General features: G+C 38.5%; 1 protein-coding gene across 3 annotated transcripts in view; it reads right to left on the bottom strand.

Moving 5' to 3' along the window:
• The window catches only part of TMEM181 (transmembrane protein 181), a 30,858-nt gene that overhangs the window by 6,217 nt on the left and 5,860 nt on the right, over positions 1 to 18,781 (bottom strand). For all 3 annotated transcript variants that reach the window (XM_063307984.1, XM_063307992.1, XM_063308000.1), the window contains 13 exons: positions 17,019 to 17,122; positions 14,859 to 14,914; positions 14,060 to 14,150; positions 12,151 to 12,281; positions 10,601 to 10,717; positions 8,774 to 8,854; positions 7,766 to 7,865; positions 6,037 to 6,167; positions 4,413 to 4,504; positions 2,396 to 2,453; positions 1,406 to 1,508; positions 1,256 to 1,307; positions 324 to 406 (listed from right to left, as the gene is read on the bottom strand). In XM_063307984.1, coding sequence (XP_063164054.1) covers positions 324 to 406; positions 1,256 to 1,307; positions 1,406 to 1,508; positions 2,396 to 2,453; positions 4,413 to 4,504; positions 6,037 to 6,167; positions 7,766 to 7,865; positions 8,774 to 8,854; positions 10,601 to 10,717; positions 12,151 to 12,281; positions 14,060 to 14,150; positions 14,859 to 14,914; positions 17,019 to 17,122 — 1,199 coding nt within the window. The remainder of the gene's footprint in view (positions 1 to 323; positions 407 to 1,255; positions 1,308 to 1,405; positions 1,509 to 2,395; positions 2,454 to 4,412; positions 4,505 to 6,036; positions 6,168 to 7,765; positions 7,866 to 8,773; positions 8,855 to 10,600; positions 10,718 to 12,150; positions 12,282 to 14,059; positions 14,151 to 14,858; positions 14,915 to 17,018; positions 17,123 to 18,781) is intronic.

The following is an 18,781-nucleotide window of genomic DNA, read 5'->3' on the forward strand; positions in this document are numbered from 1 at the left end:
TGGGATATTTTGATGGTGGAATAGAAGTGCATTCAACATATAAATCCAATAAGAACTAAGTGATCAGGAAGATTTAGCAATACTCATATTATTATAGTGACTCAAATGGCACATAGTACAAGAGCCAAAATGTATATACATGGAAGTTGAGAATATTAACTGTAGGCTTGGGGGTGGGGAGGGGGCTTCGTCAGCATTGACTTCTAGAGACTATATAATTGACCATAAAGCCTACCTTTCTTATTCATATACTAGTCCTTTAAATTAGTCTTGCCTTACCATCTGACTGAAACTTTTAGCAGGATGTCATAATCAAAGGATATAATTATGATAATGGGTTGAAAGCTCAGCCACAAAATTATCCTGGAAAACCTGTGCTCCAAAACGCAGATAAAATATAGCAATGCTGCAAGGAAGGAAGGAAAAGAAATCAAAGCTCATTCTACATTTTAAAATCCTTTTTCAATTCTAAGCTCAACTAAATAAAATTCAGTATTTAAAATTAATATTAGGAAAGTGTTTGTTTGTTTGTTTATTATTCAAATTTTATTTATTATTCAAATTTTGTTACCACCCATCTCCCCCAAAAGAGGGACTCCTTAAGTAAATTGCAGAAAGTTGCAAATGTGCCAATCACAAACTTGTGATCCCCATCATTAGGACAAGAGCCTAAGTAAAGGGACAAAAGAAGATTTAACAGTAGGAATACATTATATAGGAAGGAAACGGTGGAAGGGAACTATGGGGAAAAAAGGTCTTCAATTTTGTAGAGTTTCTTACAAGAAAAAATCGTAATGGTTGAGTGCTGTGTCTAAAATTTACAAAGCAAGAATGTCTAGACAGATTATTTTAATTCTGTTCACTGAGTTTCCTCATTTCACCACCGATACCACCATTTAAAAAGAAAATATTATCAGGATGCACTATCTAGTATCTGCTTGTGTCAGAAAAGGGAGATTGATCCAATGAAGTGCACTTAATATGTTGCACAACATATTCCATATTTCACATAGACTATTAGGGATGTGCAAAAAATACTATTCTGGTAAAATCAGAAATTCCACTTTCTTTCCAGACTAAGTTGATCCAGCCATTCTGGGGGCCCGGTGGGAAGGGTTGGGTGGTTTTACAGAAATATACCTTCCAAAACAGGAAGTAATTCGAGTTGTTTCAAATGTGGTCCAGCCCTCAAATGGAGCATTTTGCACACTGATAGATATAACTGAACAATATCTTCAAGAGAATAATATCTCACCTAATGATAAGCACTACAAATGTCAGCGCGGTCAAGAATTTCAACCTGAGATCTGAGAAAAGGAGAGCAGAGTTATTTGAAAAGTGGCACCAGTATCTCTCTGGAAGAACACCACCACATCAGAAACCATAGATGAAGAATAGAGCTTACCAACATAGGGCATATGCCGAAGCTCTGAGCATGCCCTGATTATCAGAAACAAAAGGTACAAAATGTATACTGTTGCCACCACAAGGAAGAAGATTTTCATCCCCTGTTACGAAAACATATTAAGAAGCTTTATTAACATTTTTTTTGATATCATTACACTTCGTTTCTTCCACATCTGTGCATTATACCAGGAGTCGGCAACTTTATGAGGCACTGAACACTACCCTTGTTTTTACATAACTGAAAATTCAGGAAATCACCCGAAGTTGCAAGATTACAATAATCCCACCCCAAAGACTTCCATGAGATTTTGACCATTTTAAATTTTATTTTCAATTATTGGGAAAGGCACTACAGTTTGGTCCAGTGGTTAAGGCAATAGACTAGAAACCAGGAGACTGAGAGTTCTAGTCCCACCTTAGGCATGAAAGCCGGCTGGGTGACCTTGGGCCGGTCACACACACTCAGCCCAACTCACCTCACAGGGTTGCTGTTGTGGGGAAAATACGAGGAGGAAGGAGTGTTAGGTATGTTCCCCATCTTGAGTTATTTACAGAAATAAAGGTGGGATAGTAAGTAAGTTAAGTAAATAAATAAAAAGCCCCCACATTGTACACAGAGATCACCATATTTACAAGCTGGCCCAACAGTCTAGAAGCTACTAGACATCGCTTAACGACTGAGTTGCCAGTTCCAATTGTGGTCACTAAATGAGGACTACCTGTATAACCAAAAGAATCACATAATGCAACAAAATCAAATCTTGAATTTAGTGATTTATGTAGTAAGTTGTCACAAAAGTCGAACTAAAAAATCTTTCCAAATGTCCTTTCCCTTCATTTTCAATATTGACAAAGCTAAAAAAAAAAAATTAAAAAAAAAATTAAGTGTTTCACACAGTTAAATAGGCAGATGAAAACAGCTCAATTTTCAAAATCTGGTAGTTCATCATTTCCTATGCAAATCCAAAACTGCTTTATGGAAACTTACCTGAAAGTTATTTGTGTCAATCTCATATTGGTATGTTGGATCATGTAGTTCATTGACCCTTAAAAAAACAAAATATGCCTTGATCATGGATCTAAAAATTTATATATAACAGCCTAAAGGATACGATAAAAGCCTCGTGTGGTGCAGAGTGGTAGGCTGCAGTATTGCAACTGAAACTCTCCCCACAACCCGAGTTTGATCCCAGCAGAAGCTGGATTCTTGGGTAGCCGGCTCAGGTCAACTCAGCCTTCCATCCTTCCGAGGTCGGTAAAATGAGCACCCAGCTTGCTGGGGAAGGTGACGACTGGGGAAGGCAATGGCAAACCACCCCGCTCTGTAGTCTGTCAAGAAAACGTCACGAAAGCGGCATCCCCCCAAAGGGTCAGACGTGACTCGGTGCTTGCACAGGGGACCTTTCACCTTTCACCAAAGATATGATAAATGCAGAAAAACAACAATTTTGATACAGCTGGCTTTTCATTTCCCCAGAACCTAAAAGATTCATGTTTAGATCCTATACTCTCTCTCAACCCAGCTATAGTTCTTATGAAGTAATCAAGACAGTCAAAAGAAACTAAGAAAAGAAACTAAGAATACAAAACCACTTCTTAAGCTGGAGGTGGGCAACCAGCAGCCCATGTGCAGTCTGAAGCAGCACATCATCTGCAGTTCCCCAAGCCCAAGGGCTAATTTTTTTAGACATTCTTTGTGTTTGGGGAGGAAAGGGAGAATTTGAAGCTCCCAATCCCTTCTGAAAAAAATTGTCTAATTTTTCCCATTTGGATTTTAAGAAGCTAAATGGATGCCTTAAAAGCACTTATTTATGAACCTGATACTTTCAATCGGAAACATAAAACCCAAACCAAGGGCTGCAAGTAACCCCTAAAGGTTTCAAGTCCAGTCCTCAGAAACATCCAAAAGTTATCATGAAATTGTAATTCTGAATGTGACAGAAAGGGAAAAGTATTAAATTCACAAAGATTGATCGCATTTCTATTTAATTCTACTGAAAGCGTAAGGCAAATGAAATCAAATGCAATTTTGGTCCTCTCACATCTGGTCCGTTTCGGAACATGGACCCAATCGCACTATTGCAAAGTTAACTGCAGTCCTCACCTCTGAAAAAGTTGCACACTCCTGTTTTAGACCTTTCCCATTTGGGTGGAGACCTTGTTTAGCTAATTTGGTGAACCCCGGTAGTGTATAGAAGGCACATGTCCCTGTTAGTTCTTTTGGATGTCTTGGAGGCATTCAGTGTCTTCCACCAAGGTAGTTCTCTAGCATTTTGCTGATACTAGCCAAATAGCCAAATAGATACTCCATTTCAGTTCATGCCAAGAAGACTCTGGAAGCGCTCAGCCATAGCCTTGGCTGCAGGGAGGAGTCACATGTGGGTAAACAAAACCCTAAACCCATGTTTCTTAAACTTTTTGCTCTCAGGACCCTTTCCTACTTTTAAAAATTATGGAGGGCCCCAAAAGAGCTTTTGTTTGTATGGGTTATATTTATCGAAGTTAATTTCGAGCAAATACTTTTGATTTTGCAGACCCCTGAGAGGATCTTGGGGGACCCCCAGGGGCCCTTGGACCACACTTTAAGGAACACTGCCCTAAACAGTTAGGGGCCAGAATGCCCTCCTCCCATATGAGTCTGCCAGCAGTTTGTCGTTGCCACTGAAGGCATAAGACCTAGCGAGGTATGCCAGTTCCACAACTGGTTCTTCCCTACCACCCCAATTTGGGAATTCCTTTCTTAGGAAGATCAGGTCCTCTTTATTTATGTTTTTCTTGGGCAATGAAGACGAAAATGTTCCATCAAGGGTTTAATATTTTCTAAGATCTCTTTCTGGTCTTTTTGAAATTAATACTCTAGCTCCTTTTTCATTTTATTGATATATTGGTATAGTGTTCATTCCAATGTTATTGTTGTTTCTAATCTGCATTTTGTAAATTCTCTTGATTTAGAAAAGGGGTAATTGATGTCTAATAAACAAAAGAAGAAGAAGCGAATTACTTACGTCTGCCATATGCCTAGTGTAACAGAAGCCAGCCACAGGAGACCAACAATAAGGAGTTTGGGAAAATAAAAGGTCATGCATTTCCTTTCTCCCTAAAAAAAAAAGAAGAGAGAAAGAAAAGGTGACAACAGTATTGGATTTGCTTTACAGATAACAGTTAAAATGCTGTAAAAAAATTGTTTTCTATTTGAAAGAGAGCAAGGGTTCTATTGTTTCCATGTTGATGTTAAATGTAAGAAGAATATATACTCCCCAATAGATTTTTTTTTCTATTAGTGGCAGAGGAAGATGTCAGACTGACAAATCTGTTTCAGTTTCTTTGCAGAAACACAACTAATCAATGCCAATGTTTCCAAAGTCTTGCAGATCTCACATTGCTGCAGACTTTCCTCTGCAGAGTGGAGAAAATCTGTAATCGGTTGCATACTTTTTGGACAGAAGAGTAGCAACAAACCATTTTAATGCTTATTTTTATTTTTATTTATTTTTTATTTATATTCAAGATTGTAAAGCGTGTTATTTCCTCCAGAAGGGCCTCCAAAGTGGTGATTAGTGTAACAAGTCAGCAACCTGGGTATGGTACTTCATATTCTTATGCAGAATATGAGTATGAGCTCTGAGGAAGGAGCCACCAAGTAGTCAGCTGTGTAATTAACTTGGCCGGAAAGACAGAACAGAAACAACAGGTTTATGCAGCCAAGATTTTCAAAGCCTTCCTTCAGTACAAATAGGGCATATCATTTGTGGCCCTATGAATAATGGAAATTCTTTGGGCTGCTGGCTACATACAGCTAAATCCCAAATTATCTAAGTGGATTTCCTCTTGAGCAAAAGAAGCTTCCCTCCTCCTCTTCTTCCTCCTCGACTGCCGATCCCATGGTTTTTCACTACACTTATTCTGAAAGATGCCCCAGTCCCCCACAGGAAATACACCTGGAGCTAAAGGTAGAATTCTGTTCACCAGTAATGTTCATTCCACTGGCAAAAGAACACCACTCAATTCCTGTTAATACTACATCTTGCCAAGGGAAGCAAGCAAGTTTCACAGAAAGGATTTAATGACTGGCTGGGATTTGGGATTAGGGGATTTAGATTAACCCCTCATTCAGCCATGAAGCTTACTAGATATTTCTAGGCCAATTGCCATCTCTTAGCCTAGTGTACTTGGAGTTTGTGGAACAGATAAAAACAATATTTTCTAAGTGTTTAACTAATAGGGCATTCTTTCAGAGTATAAACCACACCAAAAGGTTATTTATTCCTGTAGTAAGAACTGTGCTAGATGAAGCCAAACTTTTCCAGCACTCTTCTCCTACATTGTTCAAGAATATGTACAGTCCCCTTTTAAAGGCAACCAAGTTGATTGATTATTACTATAATCTGCACAGCAAATTCTGTTGCTAATTACACACAATGTAAAGCAGTAACTCTCTGACCTGAATTTCCCACCATTTTACAGGAAACAAAATTATCCAATCCCTTTCTCCATTCTATACCCCAAATCCCATTCTTCCTTATTGTACTTGTTCTAAGTGTAAAGAGCCCCAATCAGTGTCATTCTCTAGCCTATCTTTTAGAAATGCAATGGCCAGAACTTTACTCATAGTCCAAAGTCAGTCCTCACCTGCACTCTGATCCCATGGTAGACACAGAGCCAGAACAGCAGCAATGCACACAAAAACAAGGACTGAAAGAGGTCATCCAGCATTCCAGGAAACCAGCTGTTGATTAGGAACGAGAGGGGAAAAAATGGGTCTGCAACAGAATGGGAGAGGGAGAGAGTCAAAAGACATCACTGCTACCACCCACAAGCATATTCTGTCTTCTCTATAGCACACAACGCCTAGCCTTCAAGCTAGCCTGGCCAATATTGGTATATGGGCCATACAGGTCATACAACATATAATACAGGTATGCTAGAAGATATAGTTCAGCACATATGAACTCTACACAACCACAATAGTCTAATAAAACAATGAAACATGTGCTATGTATTTTCTATATGCTATTTCCAATATATCCTATTATGGATTTAAATCACTTGTACTCCTGAGGGTAATGTACTGAGAAAACATTAGCTAAACTTTGGGTTGGATCTGGGAGGAAATAGACTTTCTCACCCATCCCAGCTTGCTATAACAGAATGCAACTGAAGATGGCCAGGAACTGGAATTCAGCAGGAATTTCCAAGAACTGGGCAAAGTCACTGCATAAGAACTGAACACAGAAAATAACCTTCTATTCATCCCAACTGCTCTAGTGGGCAAGTGGGCACCAGGAAGGGAAACAAATAATGGAGAATAAGACTACTAAGGAGAGCCAGTTTGGTGTAGTGGTTAAAGCACTAGCCTAGAAACCGGGAGACTGGGAGTTCTAGTCCCACCTTAGGCACAAAGCCAGCTGGGTGACCTTGGGCCAGTCCCTCTCTCTCAGCCCTAGGAAGGAAGCAACGGCAAACCACTTCTGAAATCTTGCGAAGAAAACTAGCATTTGGATTGTAAGGTAGTTAGATTGTCAGCTCAGTTTTCACAATTATTTGTAAGGCTGCTGTCTGATGCATTATTGCTACTAGTTCCTTTTTCAGAAATGATCAAACAGCAGAAGGCCGTGCTTATGACTGGAGAAGGACTGGAAACTTTCTAATAGCTACCCTGAATTCTAGAACTTCTTAAGCAAAACATCAGCCTCCACTCAAATTGGTAAGTTATTTGTTACTTCTGCTCATTTGCCATTCCATTTTCAAAAACACTGAGCAGTTTACAACAATACTGAAAAATAAAAACAACAGTAAGACAACAACACTGATAACAGCTACAACTCTGATGAGCTGACTTTCAGGGGTAGCATGATCTTCATAAGTTCTTCATTGTCTTTCTAAGAAGCCATGTTTTCAGAACTTTTCCAAACTGTAATGAGAGGGTGCCCCAGAGCTGGGGGGCCGTCACCACCTTGAGCACATGTTCTCTGAAGGTTGTATTCCTGTGGAAATGGGACTTTATCAAGCCCTCCAGCTTTCAACACTAGGGAAACTTCTTTTTCATTAGAATAAGCCACTGGCCAGTTTCACTAATCAGCTTTTTTGCTACTGAGTGATGGCAGAGATTTAACTTGATTGCTCATTTTAAAGCTTTTCAGCTACTTATTTCAAACATTCTGAATTACTGCAGTATTAAATACTGGGAACAACCAAGCCAAAGTTTTTTTTTTATCAAATCTGAAAGCCTGCCATCAGATTATGCTGATCAGATAAGCCTAATGGTTTCCAACTGATTTTAATTTTCATCAATCTCTGACATGTGAGAGTAGTATAACCCCAAAAGTCCATCATATCAGGATGTAATTTGAATAAATACCATTATAAAGTAATAGCAGAGGGAGGAGGATTGACATCCACTTCTGCTCTATCCCCCAATCTCGCATGGAGAACTTGCGCAGGGAGTGAGCAAAGAGACACTGCAAAGAAAGGCAGAAGAAACTTGTAACAATTATGCAGTACCTGTTCAGCATAAGAGAAGGGGTGGAATTCAACATGTGCCGTTTGAGAGCATGTGCAGCAAGAATGACTTGTACCCCTCAAAACAGAATCCCTGTTTGTAGAGCAAGGTCTAAGCATAAAATCCCATCTTAACTCAGGCTACATCTTGCCTAAGGAAAATGGGGGAGACCTGTAACCCTCCAGCCACTGTTGAGTAATAATTAAGAGACTCAGCCAACATGGCCAATGATAAGGGATGCTTCAAACGTTCAGCAACATTTGAAGGTCACAGATGTGACCATAAAAAAGCCATTGAGCTGAAACTCAGCTCAAGTGTATGTGCTCTTATCATATATGCAGACACACACCCACGATGTAACAGATTTCTTCTATTATGTTCTTTTCTTCTCTTATTGTACGTATATTGTCTCATCTTCAACTCTGGCCATTTTTCTTACCTCCATCACTTACTTACTTACTTACTTACTTACTTACTTACTTACTTACTTACTTTATTTATTTATTTATTTATTTCCCCACCTTTATTTTTTTTTAATAAATAACTCAAGGTGGCGAACATACTGAATATTCCTTCCTCCTCCTATTTTCCCCACAACAACAACCCTGTGAGGTGAGTTGGGCTGAGAGAGCACAACTGGCCCAAAGTCACATCCAGCCAGCTTTTTTTTCCCCCCCACAAGGTTGTTTAACACAAAATTTCCTGGCATCAAGCAATGCTAACCTTTTGGATCAAGGAGAATGAATAGCAAAGCAAAGCAAGAGAATTAAACCAACCACCAGCATAACTAAACAAATACTGGTTTGTCTAAGACAGGCAAACATACCAAAATATCTTACTAAAACTAATCAGACAGCTGATACTCACTGTGACTATGAAAGTAAGAACTACAAAGACAAATCGGAACCAGATTTCCACTTGTGAGAAGGCTGGGTTATAAGTTTTCCACTGAAAGAAAGACATGAGGATGTCAACCAAAAGCTCCATGAATAGAAATAGCATCAAGGATACTTTAAACATAGAATAATTTTTTCCCACTGAGTGCCCTTCAAATGCACATACAAACATATCTGTTATGGTGATTGACCAGAATATGACAATAGTGGATGGAACAAAATAAAAGAGTTTATGACTAGTTTATTGATGTGATCAAAGTATACCTAGTTTTGCAGACAGTGTAACAAAGTTTGGCCACATTCATAGAAACAGAATCATACTGGTCTGATAATGACAGCTGCACATAGAAAAAAATTGGAGTTGCCTGGTGACTTTATTAATTGGGGAGTGATAAAATGGGCCCTTGCATCCTTATAAAAAAGGACAATATAGCAGGACATGGTCTATGGTTTCGATAGAGTCCTTTCCACCGGGGTACAAGCTTAGCTCCAGAAGGGATTCTTTTTCTATCTTCCCTCAATAACTGCCATAGGGAGTGCATTAAAGCATGCTAAGTTTAGCACCCTTTTGAGTTTAGACATGGTTATGGGATGTAGTTATTTTACTGAACTTTAAAAAATGGGGCTGACTGATCAAGAAAATGTTCCTGGGTAGGGCAGATTGATCCAACTGGGCTTCCAGATCTCAGGCATGTGGCTGAGTCATTATTAAAAATGCCTCCTTGGAAAGACCATAGTATTATTAGTTGATCCTTCCTTCACCAAGACAGAATCTATTACACTGAACCAACAGAGAGGAGCTTTCTTCACACAGAAGGAAGATATTAGCCCATACATTACAATGCAAACATTATTTGGGGGGCATCTGAATCATATGGACAGGACCAGTTCCTGTTCACTAGTCTACTGTTCTTTAGATACATTGGATTACAAATCCCTAGCAATCTAATTGCTGCACCTGAACAACAGCCAAAATCTGAAGTCCCATAAACTTTTGGGGACTCATTACCATTTATTAATTCCTCTGATCCTATTTCATACTGAGCTTCAGTAATACAGCTCACAAAATTAAAACATTAAAAAATATACTGAATGGACCCCAACAAGAATCTGCTTAGAGGTTCTTTTCCCATTCCTGCCAAATTCTGAAGTGTGCCTGGAGAAAAGAAGGTCTTTTCCCTGAATGTACTACCATGTGGATTTCTCTCCTTCCTATGGTCTGCTTGCTGCTTCTTTAGAATCCATTCAATGCCAGGCAAATATATGGTTATTTAGGCAAGGCTAATCTATCTGATTATCCAATTTTCTTTATTGCTTATGGTACAATTATCTGTTTTATTGCAAGAGATAGAATTTCTCATATTTCAGAAAGAAAAGTGTGAGGGAATGATCTTCTCAATCCCTCCTTGCAGTCTCCAACTCTGCTCCCCATGCTCTCCAGTAGTGTCTCTGATTTACTTTTTTGTAATTACACTTAGCTCAAGACATTTTTTCAGATCAGAGCTTTACTTTTGTCTTTTGAATGTCAACCTGTAAGTCATATCAGGTTCAGAATCAAGCCAACTGCAATCATGTTTAGAATGTAATCTACTTCTATTGACTGTCTTAAAAAAGGGATTTCCACTCCTTAAGAATAATGCCAAACAGACATTTGAAATTCTCTGCTTGCTGTATTATTCAGGAGGATTTTATAATTACTGTGAACTGCTTCAGAATTTTCTGTAGAAAGTCAATACAAAGAGATTTCCACATAAAACCAGACCTATATTTTCTGCTTACCTTTACTATTTATACTTACAGTGAAGTTGTAATTTTTGAGGTGGTAGATATGAGAAAACGTCTCAAAGGCAACAGAGATATCATAACGAGTGAAATTCAAATAACCAAGATGAACCACAATAATTTCATCACATTGCTGTAAATTCACAATTGGGACATGGAAGTAAATGCAAAGACAGTGAGAACAACAACAACAACAAACATGCCCCTGATAATTGATATTTCTGGTCTTTTAAACAATTTAGATCTGGATAGACCACTGTAATAAATCAGCACTGCATGAGAACAGATGTTCCTAGTCTAGTGTGTACAGCAGATAGCTAAACTTGTCTGGTCTTGGAATGTAAGACCAGGGCTGCTTAATATTTGAATGAGATACCTCCACAGCCTAGATTTGGAAGTCAGAAAGTTTCCCTGAGGAACGCAGCCACTTCTATATTGATGCCAAGCTCAACTTTAACTTTTTGACTTCCCCAAATAGTGCTCTACAGACATGCTGAACTCCAATTTCCATTATTTATGGATTGCATGGTGTTTGGCAAGCAGATCATGGAATGTGAAGTCCAACCTAGCTGAAAGACACCATATTGAGGAGAGGTAGATTATAACTTATTTGGAATTGCAGTTCAGATGCATTTCACCAAGGAACGAACTTCTAGCCTACTTTTCTAAAGCTCTTTGCAGGCTGATAACACCATGATTGTTCTGTTCTCATAGGATAAAGAGGAGATACTGGACCATTAAATAATATTGGACCATTAATTGCATGGAGTGCTTTCCACAGGAGTGGTGGTTTGAGGCTATTGTTTTTACTGGAATTGCTACCTGATTTCCACCCCAAAAAACAACACAAAACCTGTTGGGTTTATATAAGCAGCTTATTGTGCAAACAGTCTTTGTGTTCTCCCTACTACCTCCTAAGACTTGGAGATACTTTTGATCATAATGGGACATGTTATGTGGTACTGCAGTAGGACGAACAGATTACTCAATATTGGATAGAGGTTTCTTGCTCCAATGGAGCATGTAATGTTCCTGCACCAGATTTTGGACTAATCCCTCCCCCAGCTGTGGTTCTAAGTGACACCCAGCACTTTTTATAATTGCTCCCAATTCTCTGGAGAAGGTTTTCAGACATACAGGGACTGTGGGAAGAAGTAGAAAAGATAGATTGCCCTCTATTCATCGAAAACAAAATTTGGTTAGTAGATTAATAATAGTCTTCATTTTGATGTTTCATGCATCCCCATTCATGGGGATGCATGAAACAGGTCTAGAGGTTCATAGTTTTAAAATATATATGCTTTAGATACAGCCCCTTCTTTATTTTTAAAAATTGTACTGGCAAAGAACTCATCCATATAAAATATTGTCTTTCTTTACTAACAATAATTTTTTAGGATGTCTAGAAAAAGTATTGTCCATCACTGCTCCTAGAAAGGCAACTTTTTGAACCTGTGGCTACCATATAAATAAATTATTAATTTATGGATTTCTCTAACAGGTATATGGTTTCACCTCTACCTTTTTAGCATTTAAAAAAAAGATAAGAAATTTCAGCGTGCTTACCTTAGCACAGTTAAATGTCCTTGTCCGGTTACGATTTTCTTTGTTGTAATATCGTACACTTCCATTCTTCAGTACACCACGTATTGTAACCGACATAATAAAACTGATTTTCAAGCCTTCCAAATTGTTATCTGAAATGTTGAATCAAACGCCTGTTCAAATGCTATTAGGCAACAGCACACAGCCTTGTTGTGAACCATGGACCATCCCTTTCAGGTACATGGAGGGATGCTGTAAAAAAACCCTAGGTGGGGCCATGACAAAGACTATTTTTTATTTTAATTAAATATAATTAATAGCATTACTGCCAAGTATATAAATATTTTCTCCCTTTCCCTATATTAGACGATTCAATTCATTAACAGCTTTAGAACTGCTCTGAGAACCATACCCCAGGGTTTTGGAGCTGCATGTCACCCAGGACCTCAGATTGTGTTCCCCTTCTAGAAGAGGAATAGTGCAACACAGAGAAAAAAATAAATCAGGAAGTATGGTAACACATCAAGAACCATCAACTGCAGAATCAGTCAAATCAGCTCATTTTGAAATATGCTCCCAAATAGGCACCAAACTTTTTTTAGGCACTATCTACTAGCAACTGTCTTCTATGACTTATGACAGCTTTCCTCAACTTGGCATCCTCCAGATGTGTTGAATGACTCAGCTAGTTCACATATTTTGGATCAACAAAAGTGCCCATTAATTCCAGCTCTCTTATTATTGGATCTTATATATTTCATACATCTGCAAATTTGTCTTGAGTGAGATGGTGAATAAATTTGATAAATAAATGTGTCATGGAACTTGTTATCTGGAGAAATTTATGTTGCTTCTTTTTTAAAATAGGAAAAATCTTACTAGATAGGATAGGTCAGAAGCCTAAACTGTTGTGAGAACTCCCTGAAAGTGGTGCATGAGAAAAGAACTCACGGTGACAAAGCAGCAATAAATTAGCATCCTGTCATCTTTTCACATCCTGTCATCTTTTCCCCTCCTGTGAATATTATTCCTTTCCTTATTTAATATATCTATTCTCCTAATCTTTTTCTGGGGAGACATTCTGAGTATATTTTTTAATGTTGCTTCTTTCTATGAGTTAGTCTAAAAACAGATATCTTCCTTTAGTAACACATCCAGCTTTGTTTACAGAAGCTTAATACATGTGCTGGTTGGCTGGTTAATCTTCAGGTAACTCCTATTATTGATTTATTTGCCCACACCCCATCCTTTTTCAAAAGAGTATACAATGACATGAAAAATGCTTAGTCTTTTTTTTTTAACTGTTGTTTTATTATTAAATGTGCCAAGAGTCACATTTGTGAGATGGACAGCTATATACATATGACAAATTAATAAAAATATATGATGATATGCACTCTGCCATGCACGATATACACAGCAAATGCTGGCAGTTAGATGCAACTGATGTAGCTAAAGGAAGGCATTTTGCAATATGGTCCATTTTCAGGAGAAATTTCCTCAGTGGAAAAAAATGTATTTTCCTAGTTAACCCAAACTACAGAAGCAACATAATCCATCTTTTCCGGGCACCCTGATTTCAGTAACAAGATTTTTCAGACATATGTTCTGTAGCTATAAAAAGTCTTGGCACCTACATTACCTAGGTATACTCTTGACCAACTGAATTGCATTAGTAATGTGTTGCAATCCACTTCCTGCTTACTAACCCCCCATTTTTATTGGCTTCTTGGTATGTACAATGTGGAAGGACAGGGTTAACAAGCACTGAAGAAACTGTGATATGAAACCAGTATATCATATATGGCCCTGTTTTCTCCATGCTAAACCAAAATGGGACACAGATACTATACCCCATGAGCATGTATATATGAAATTAAAATAATGTAGCAAAACAGCAATCCAAAAATAAACTAAAAAGCATCCTTACCATTAGGTTGTTCCAAATGCACAGTACAGGTAAGCCATAGCTGTTGATTATAAGTAGATACTGGTGGCGAACTTAAAGGAAACAGCTTTCTCTACAACAAAATGGAAGCCAAAGTTGCGGTCATGAGAAATCTTCCCACTAGAAATCATTCTAATGGAAGAATAAGATAGTCCAGTTTCTACCAGTAAACAATAGCTAATAAGGGGTGGGGGGTGGAAATCTCCATACATAAAGCTGACTTCCACATATCTGTTAAGGGTTAATAGTACAAATGTTACCTAATCCAAGTTCAGGTAAACGTTTTCAGCAATATAGGGGCGTGTATTAAAAATGCACCTCCAACAAATAAAAGAATTATCCAAATGTAATTTATTAAAAGAAAATATTCATGAATATGTCATTCATGCAATTCATAACACTGTCAGTCTGGAAAGGGTTTCATTATTTTATCCTTAGCCATAAAATCAATCTGGTCCCTAAGAAATCTTAAAAATCTGCATTTCAGTTAAGAGACAGGGACTAATGGTTTATTTGGTATGGAAGCAGCACGGAGGACATAACTGCTGTCACCTTGAATTACAGGCTGGGTGTCACTGGGAAGAGACCTGATCTTTGCTACTTGAATGGTCATGCAGGCTGCTGTCTCAAGATAAGCCCAAGACCATAGATAATATTACAGTGCATATAAGAAACAATTGTTTGAATGATAGCTTCCCATCTGATGCATTTGTATCCCAGTTAGAAATTGTCTGTAAAGTCAGAATACATCACATCTAAGACCAGGGATAACAAGACTTACCTTAGAACCATTATTCATCACAGGTGTTTCTGGAATGCACTCAATGACATTGGGACCTGAATGATATATAAAGGCACAGAACTTGATTTATGAATATGGCAATGACTACTGTATGTCTGAAAATGTCAGGAATAGAAAGTCCCTCTCAACAGCAGCACGCACAACTGTTTTATACATAAACAAGTGAAGGATAATCTCTCCAGGGGAGTGCCTACAAATTCTATTGAAAATGGGAGTGATAAAACATGCCAGCCTGATATTCTAGAAATATCAAATGTTTAAAAAATTCAAATGCTTTTAGGACAAACACATCATTCAGATAAGACTATGGAATATATCATGTTAAATTGCATGACAACTGAATCCTCCTCCCATGAAAGCAAAAAGACTTTCCATCTCTCCTTCAGTGAGACACAGGGAAGGATAGAACGTTGCACCACCCTTTAAAAGCAAACAGCATATATCAGTAACTTGGACTCAGGTCAGCAAATCCGTCTGCCCTAGCAATTGCGCAAGAGTAAAGCATCTGCACCAGCAGCCATGTCCCCAGGATAACAAAGGTCAGGTTCACCCTTCCAACGTGACACCAAATATCATCTACCTGGAGGGCAACTATACTGAAGGAGTTTCCTCAGCAAACTGCAGATGAACCCAGTATGCTTTGCATGTATTTAGAATCATGTGTAGGCGTTTTATATTTAAATACTTGCATTTTATTCAGACACCACATTCTTATTCAACATCATTGAACAGTATGATCTCTATTAACTATACCAATGGCATTTGAAACCTCCCATTAAAAAGCAAGCCCCAGCTTGTGGTGGTGAGACTATTCTACATGGGATTTCTACTTCGTTGGAAGCATAAGATTCCAAGTTGGAGAGTTCATTGTTCCAGCTTTACTGACAACTGTTCAATCTCTCTGTAGAGAGACTTGGTAGCTGTTCCTGATACAATCCAAATTTCTGATATACTGATCTTGGCAGTCCTTTCCTAGTGTGTTTTGCATGGACCCCAGTTGAGAGAATCAACTTGGTGATTCAATTATTAAATACTACTTTCTTAGCAGAGCAAACCCTTAATTTAGAACCATTAAAGAACACCATTTGTCCCAGGATCCCAGTCCTCACCACTTTTTTAAAAACATTACCTTTAGCACAGGATGATTAGATTTTTCCCAATTGGTTTTGACAGTTCTAGAAAGTCAGGACCCTGAGAAATAACTTGCTCTGGTGGCCACATCCAAAATGCTGGTTTACTACCCTTACTTTCCACTCTAACAGCAAAAATTTTAATCAACATATATAGTAACAGCACTCCCAAACTTCTGAGCCATGATCCTGATGCATCTTAAACAATACAACTGATCTAAATTTAGGGGGATTCCAAGGTTTTCAAATGTAAAAAAAAAAAAAATCCTTATGGCAGAAAAGACTCCAGGCCCCAGCAAATAAAAAATCAATTTATCAGCTGGGAAGCTGAAAAATGGATGGAAAAATGAGTAGCTGGAATCTGAAACCAACTATGTACATATTCAAAATTTCAGTTCCTAACTAGGTAAATAGATAGCTGAATCCGCTTTTCCAGAAAGGTGAAGACGACTTGCTTTGAATCTCTTGGTTGCAGCTGAAGGGGATGAGAATCAGGGCATGGAGGGCAGCACAGTGTATGGAGTGCAAAGGCAAGAAGCGGGAGCACGTTCGAAGGTCCTGGGTGGTTTCTTTCTTAATCTTGAAGGTCACCAACTATCACTACTCTTAAAATACTTAGCATCTTTCAGTCCTGCCCAAAATTCATTTTACATTTGTAGTTGTTGTTAGTTGCCGTCCAGTCATTTACAACTCGTGGTGAGCCTATGTATAACAGAACGAAATACTGTTCGGTCTTGCACCATGTCCTGACTGTTCCAAAGTTTGCATCCATTGTTGTGGTAATTGTATCAATCCATCGCATTGAATGTCTTCCTCTTTTTCGCTGACCCACGACTTTACCAAACATGATGTCCTTTTCAAGCGATCGTCTTTCCTGGCGATGTAGACCAGGGTACAAATGAGGAATATTTGCAGTGGTTTCACTGATATAGTGACATAATCACAAATACAGCCAAAGAGCAGAATTAGAAGCAAGAAAAAGATCTGGGAGAAAATGTGAAAATCTTACCTGCGATGCCTATCAAAACAGTCAAGCCAAAACAAATGAAGAATACCACAAAGACCAAAACAAAGTGGCGCTTGGATAGGGTATATAATCGCATTGGAGCCAATCTGCAAACAAGGAGAGAAAGAATAAGAATAAGGTACAGGTAAACATCCAGTAGCAAACCTTTATGTTACATGGGGGGTAGCAGGGGAGGAGAGATGCTGTCTTCTTGTAGGCATCCAAATCCAAAATTATAAGATAGAATTTCTGCAATTCTCTTCTACTGTATGTGGTTATTACATCATGTTTTTAAAGTTTTTTTGGACATCACTTTGGAAGGATTTATATGAAACAGCAGCATATATCTATCAATCATGAAAGTTACACTTCGGAAGTGTATGCATAACTTACTACTGATTTACATAAAGTAGGATATGTGTCAATGGTAATGGCTACGTTTGATCCAATCTGCTACCTTATTCGGTCTGTGCATAATCAGAAAACAATACTCAGATGTTTTTGAAGTAATCAGAAAGCAACACAAAAATACATTTCAGACCACTGCCACTGGTCTGCTATAAAACAAACTGGCCAAATTAGGAATGGTCTATTTACTGGTCATTCAGTCATCTGCTTTCTGACATTCCAGAAGGAAAAAAAATTCTGAATACATCATTTCCTGATGTAACATTTCCCTCTTTAAACTTCTATATGATATAAATTGTCAGATTCAGAGCTGCAGAAGGAATTTTCTAAAAAGAAATCTTTTATAATAAATTGCAATTTGCCAGAAGAGCCTCAGCATCAAAATGAGAGGGGGAACAAAGCAGAAAGCAAGGGAGTTAACATCTCCAGGGCTGCTGTTTTCCTTTCCACACACCTAGCGAACCATTTTTTGCAGAAGTAGGGGAAAGCAGAGAACTGCAGGCAAAAGCAACGGGCAAGGGGAACATTAGCTCATGTGTACGTTTCACTTCTCTCCATAGGCATCTAAATATGTTTGCATCCTACTCTACCCCCGACGTACTAACTTATTTCACATGGTGTTATAAAGAAATCCAGGCTGCTACTGCACTGGGCCACCCATTTCTTTCTTCTTCCCTACATTACACAAGAGCAGGAAAATGAAAGGAAGGGCACAAGCCTGCAGTGTGCTTCCTTCTCACCCCAGGAAGAAAACAGTGCACCCCTGTGAAGCCAAAGTTGGGCAAAAAGAAAATGCCACACTGTCTAAATTCTCACCATGCCATGCTCCTAGGCAATTCAGTTTGTGATGCCCAAAGCAGATGTACTGCAGGCAGAGTTTACAGAGCCATCATTCCAGGTTGGTCAAGCAAGCCAGCCAGACTACAAGCTTTAAATCTTCCCTCTTAGGTGCCCTAAGGTACCTGCAAATAGCAAATCTTCGGCCAAATCCAGTTTCAGAAGTAGTTTGACACTATCTCCTTAGATATCCATTACAAGCTATGACGATGACAACGTGACAATACATGCATGACATCACAACACTGACACAATTACATATGTGCATCTCGATGTCTGATACCAGGTTATCAGTCAAATGACTCATCTGATGACATCATGATACATGTTTTGTCATTTATTCTCCCTTGCCTCCCCATAGATACTGTGACTATTATTTCAACAAGGAGTAGAAATACACAGACACTTCTGTTTCTGCATTTCCTTTATAACATACAAACTGATGTTTACCTGAAGAGAGATCTAGAAGGCCCCAAGAAACTTTCAGTGATCCTAGATCTCCTCACTGATTATACATTCAG

This window comes from Candoia aspera, chromosome 1, assembly GCF_035149785.1.
Source record: "Candoia aspera isolate rCanAsp1 chromosome 1, rCanAsp1.hap2, whole genome shotgun sequence".
In the NCBI taxonomy this organism is placed as follows: Eukaryota; Metazoa; Chordata; class Lepidosauria; order Squamata; family Boidae; genus Candoia; species Candoia aspera.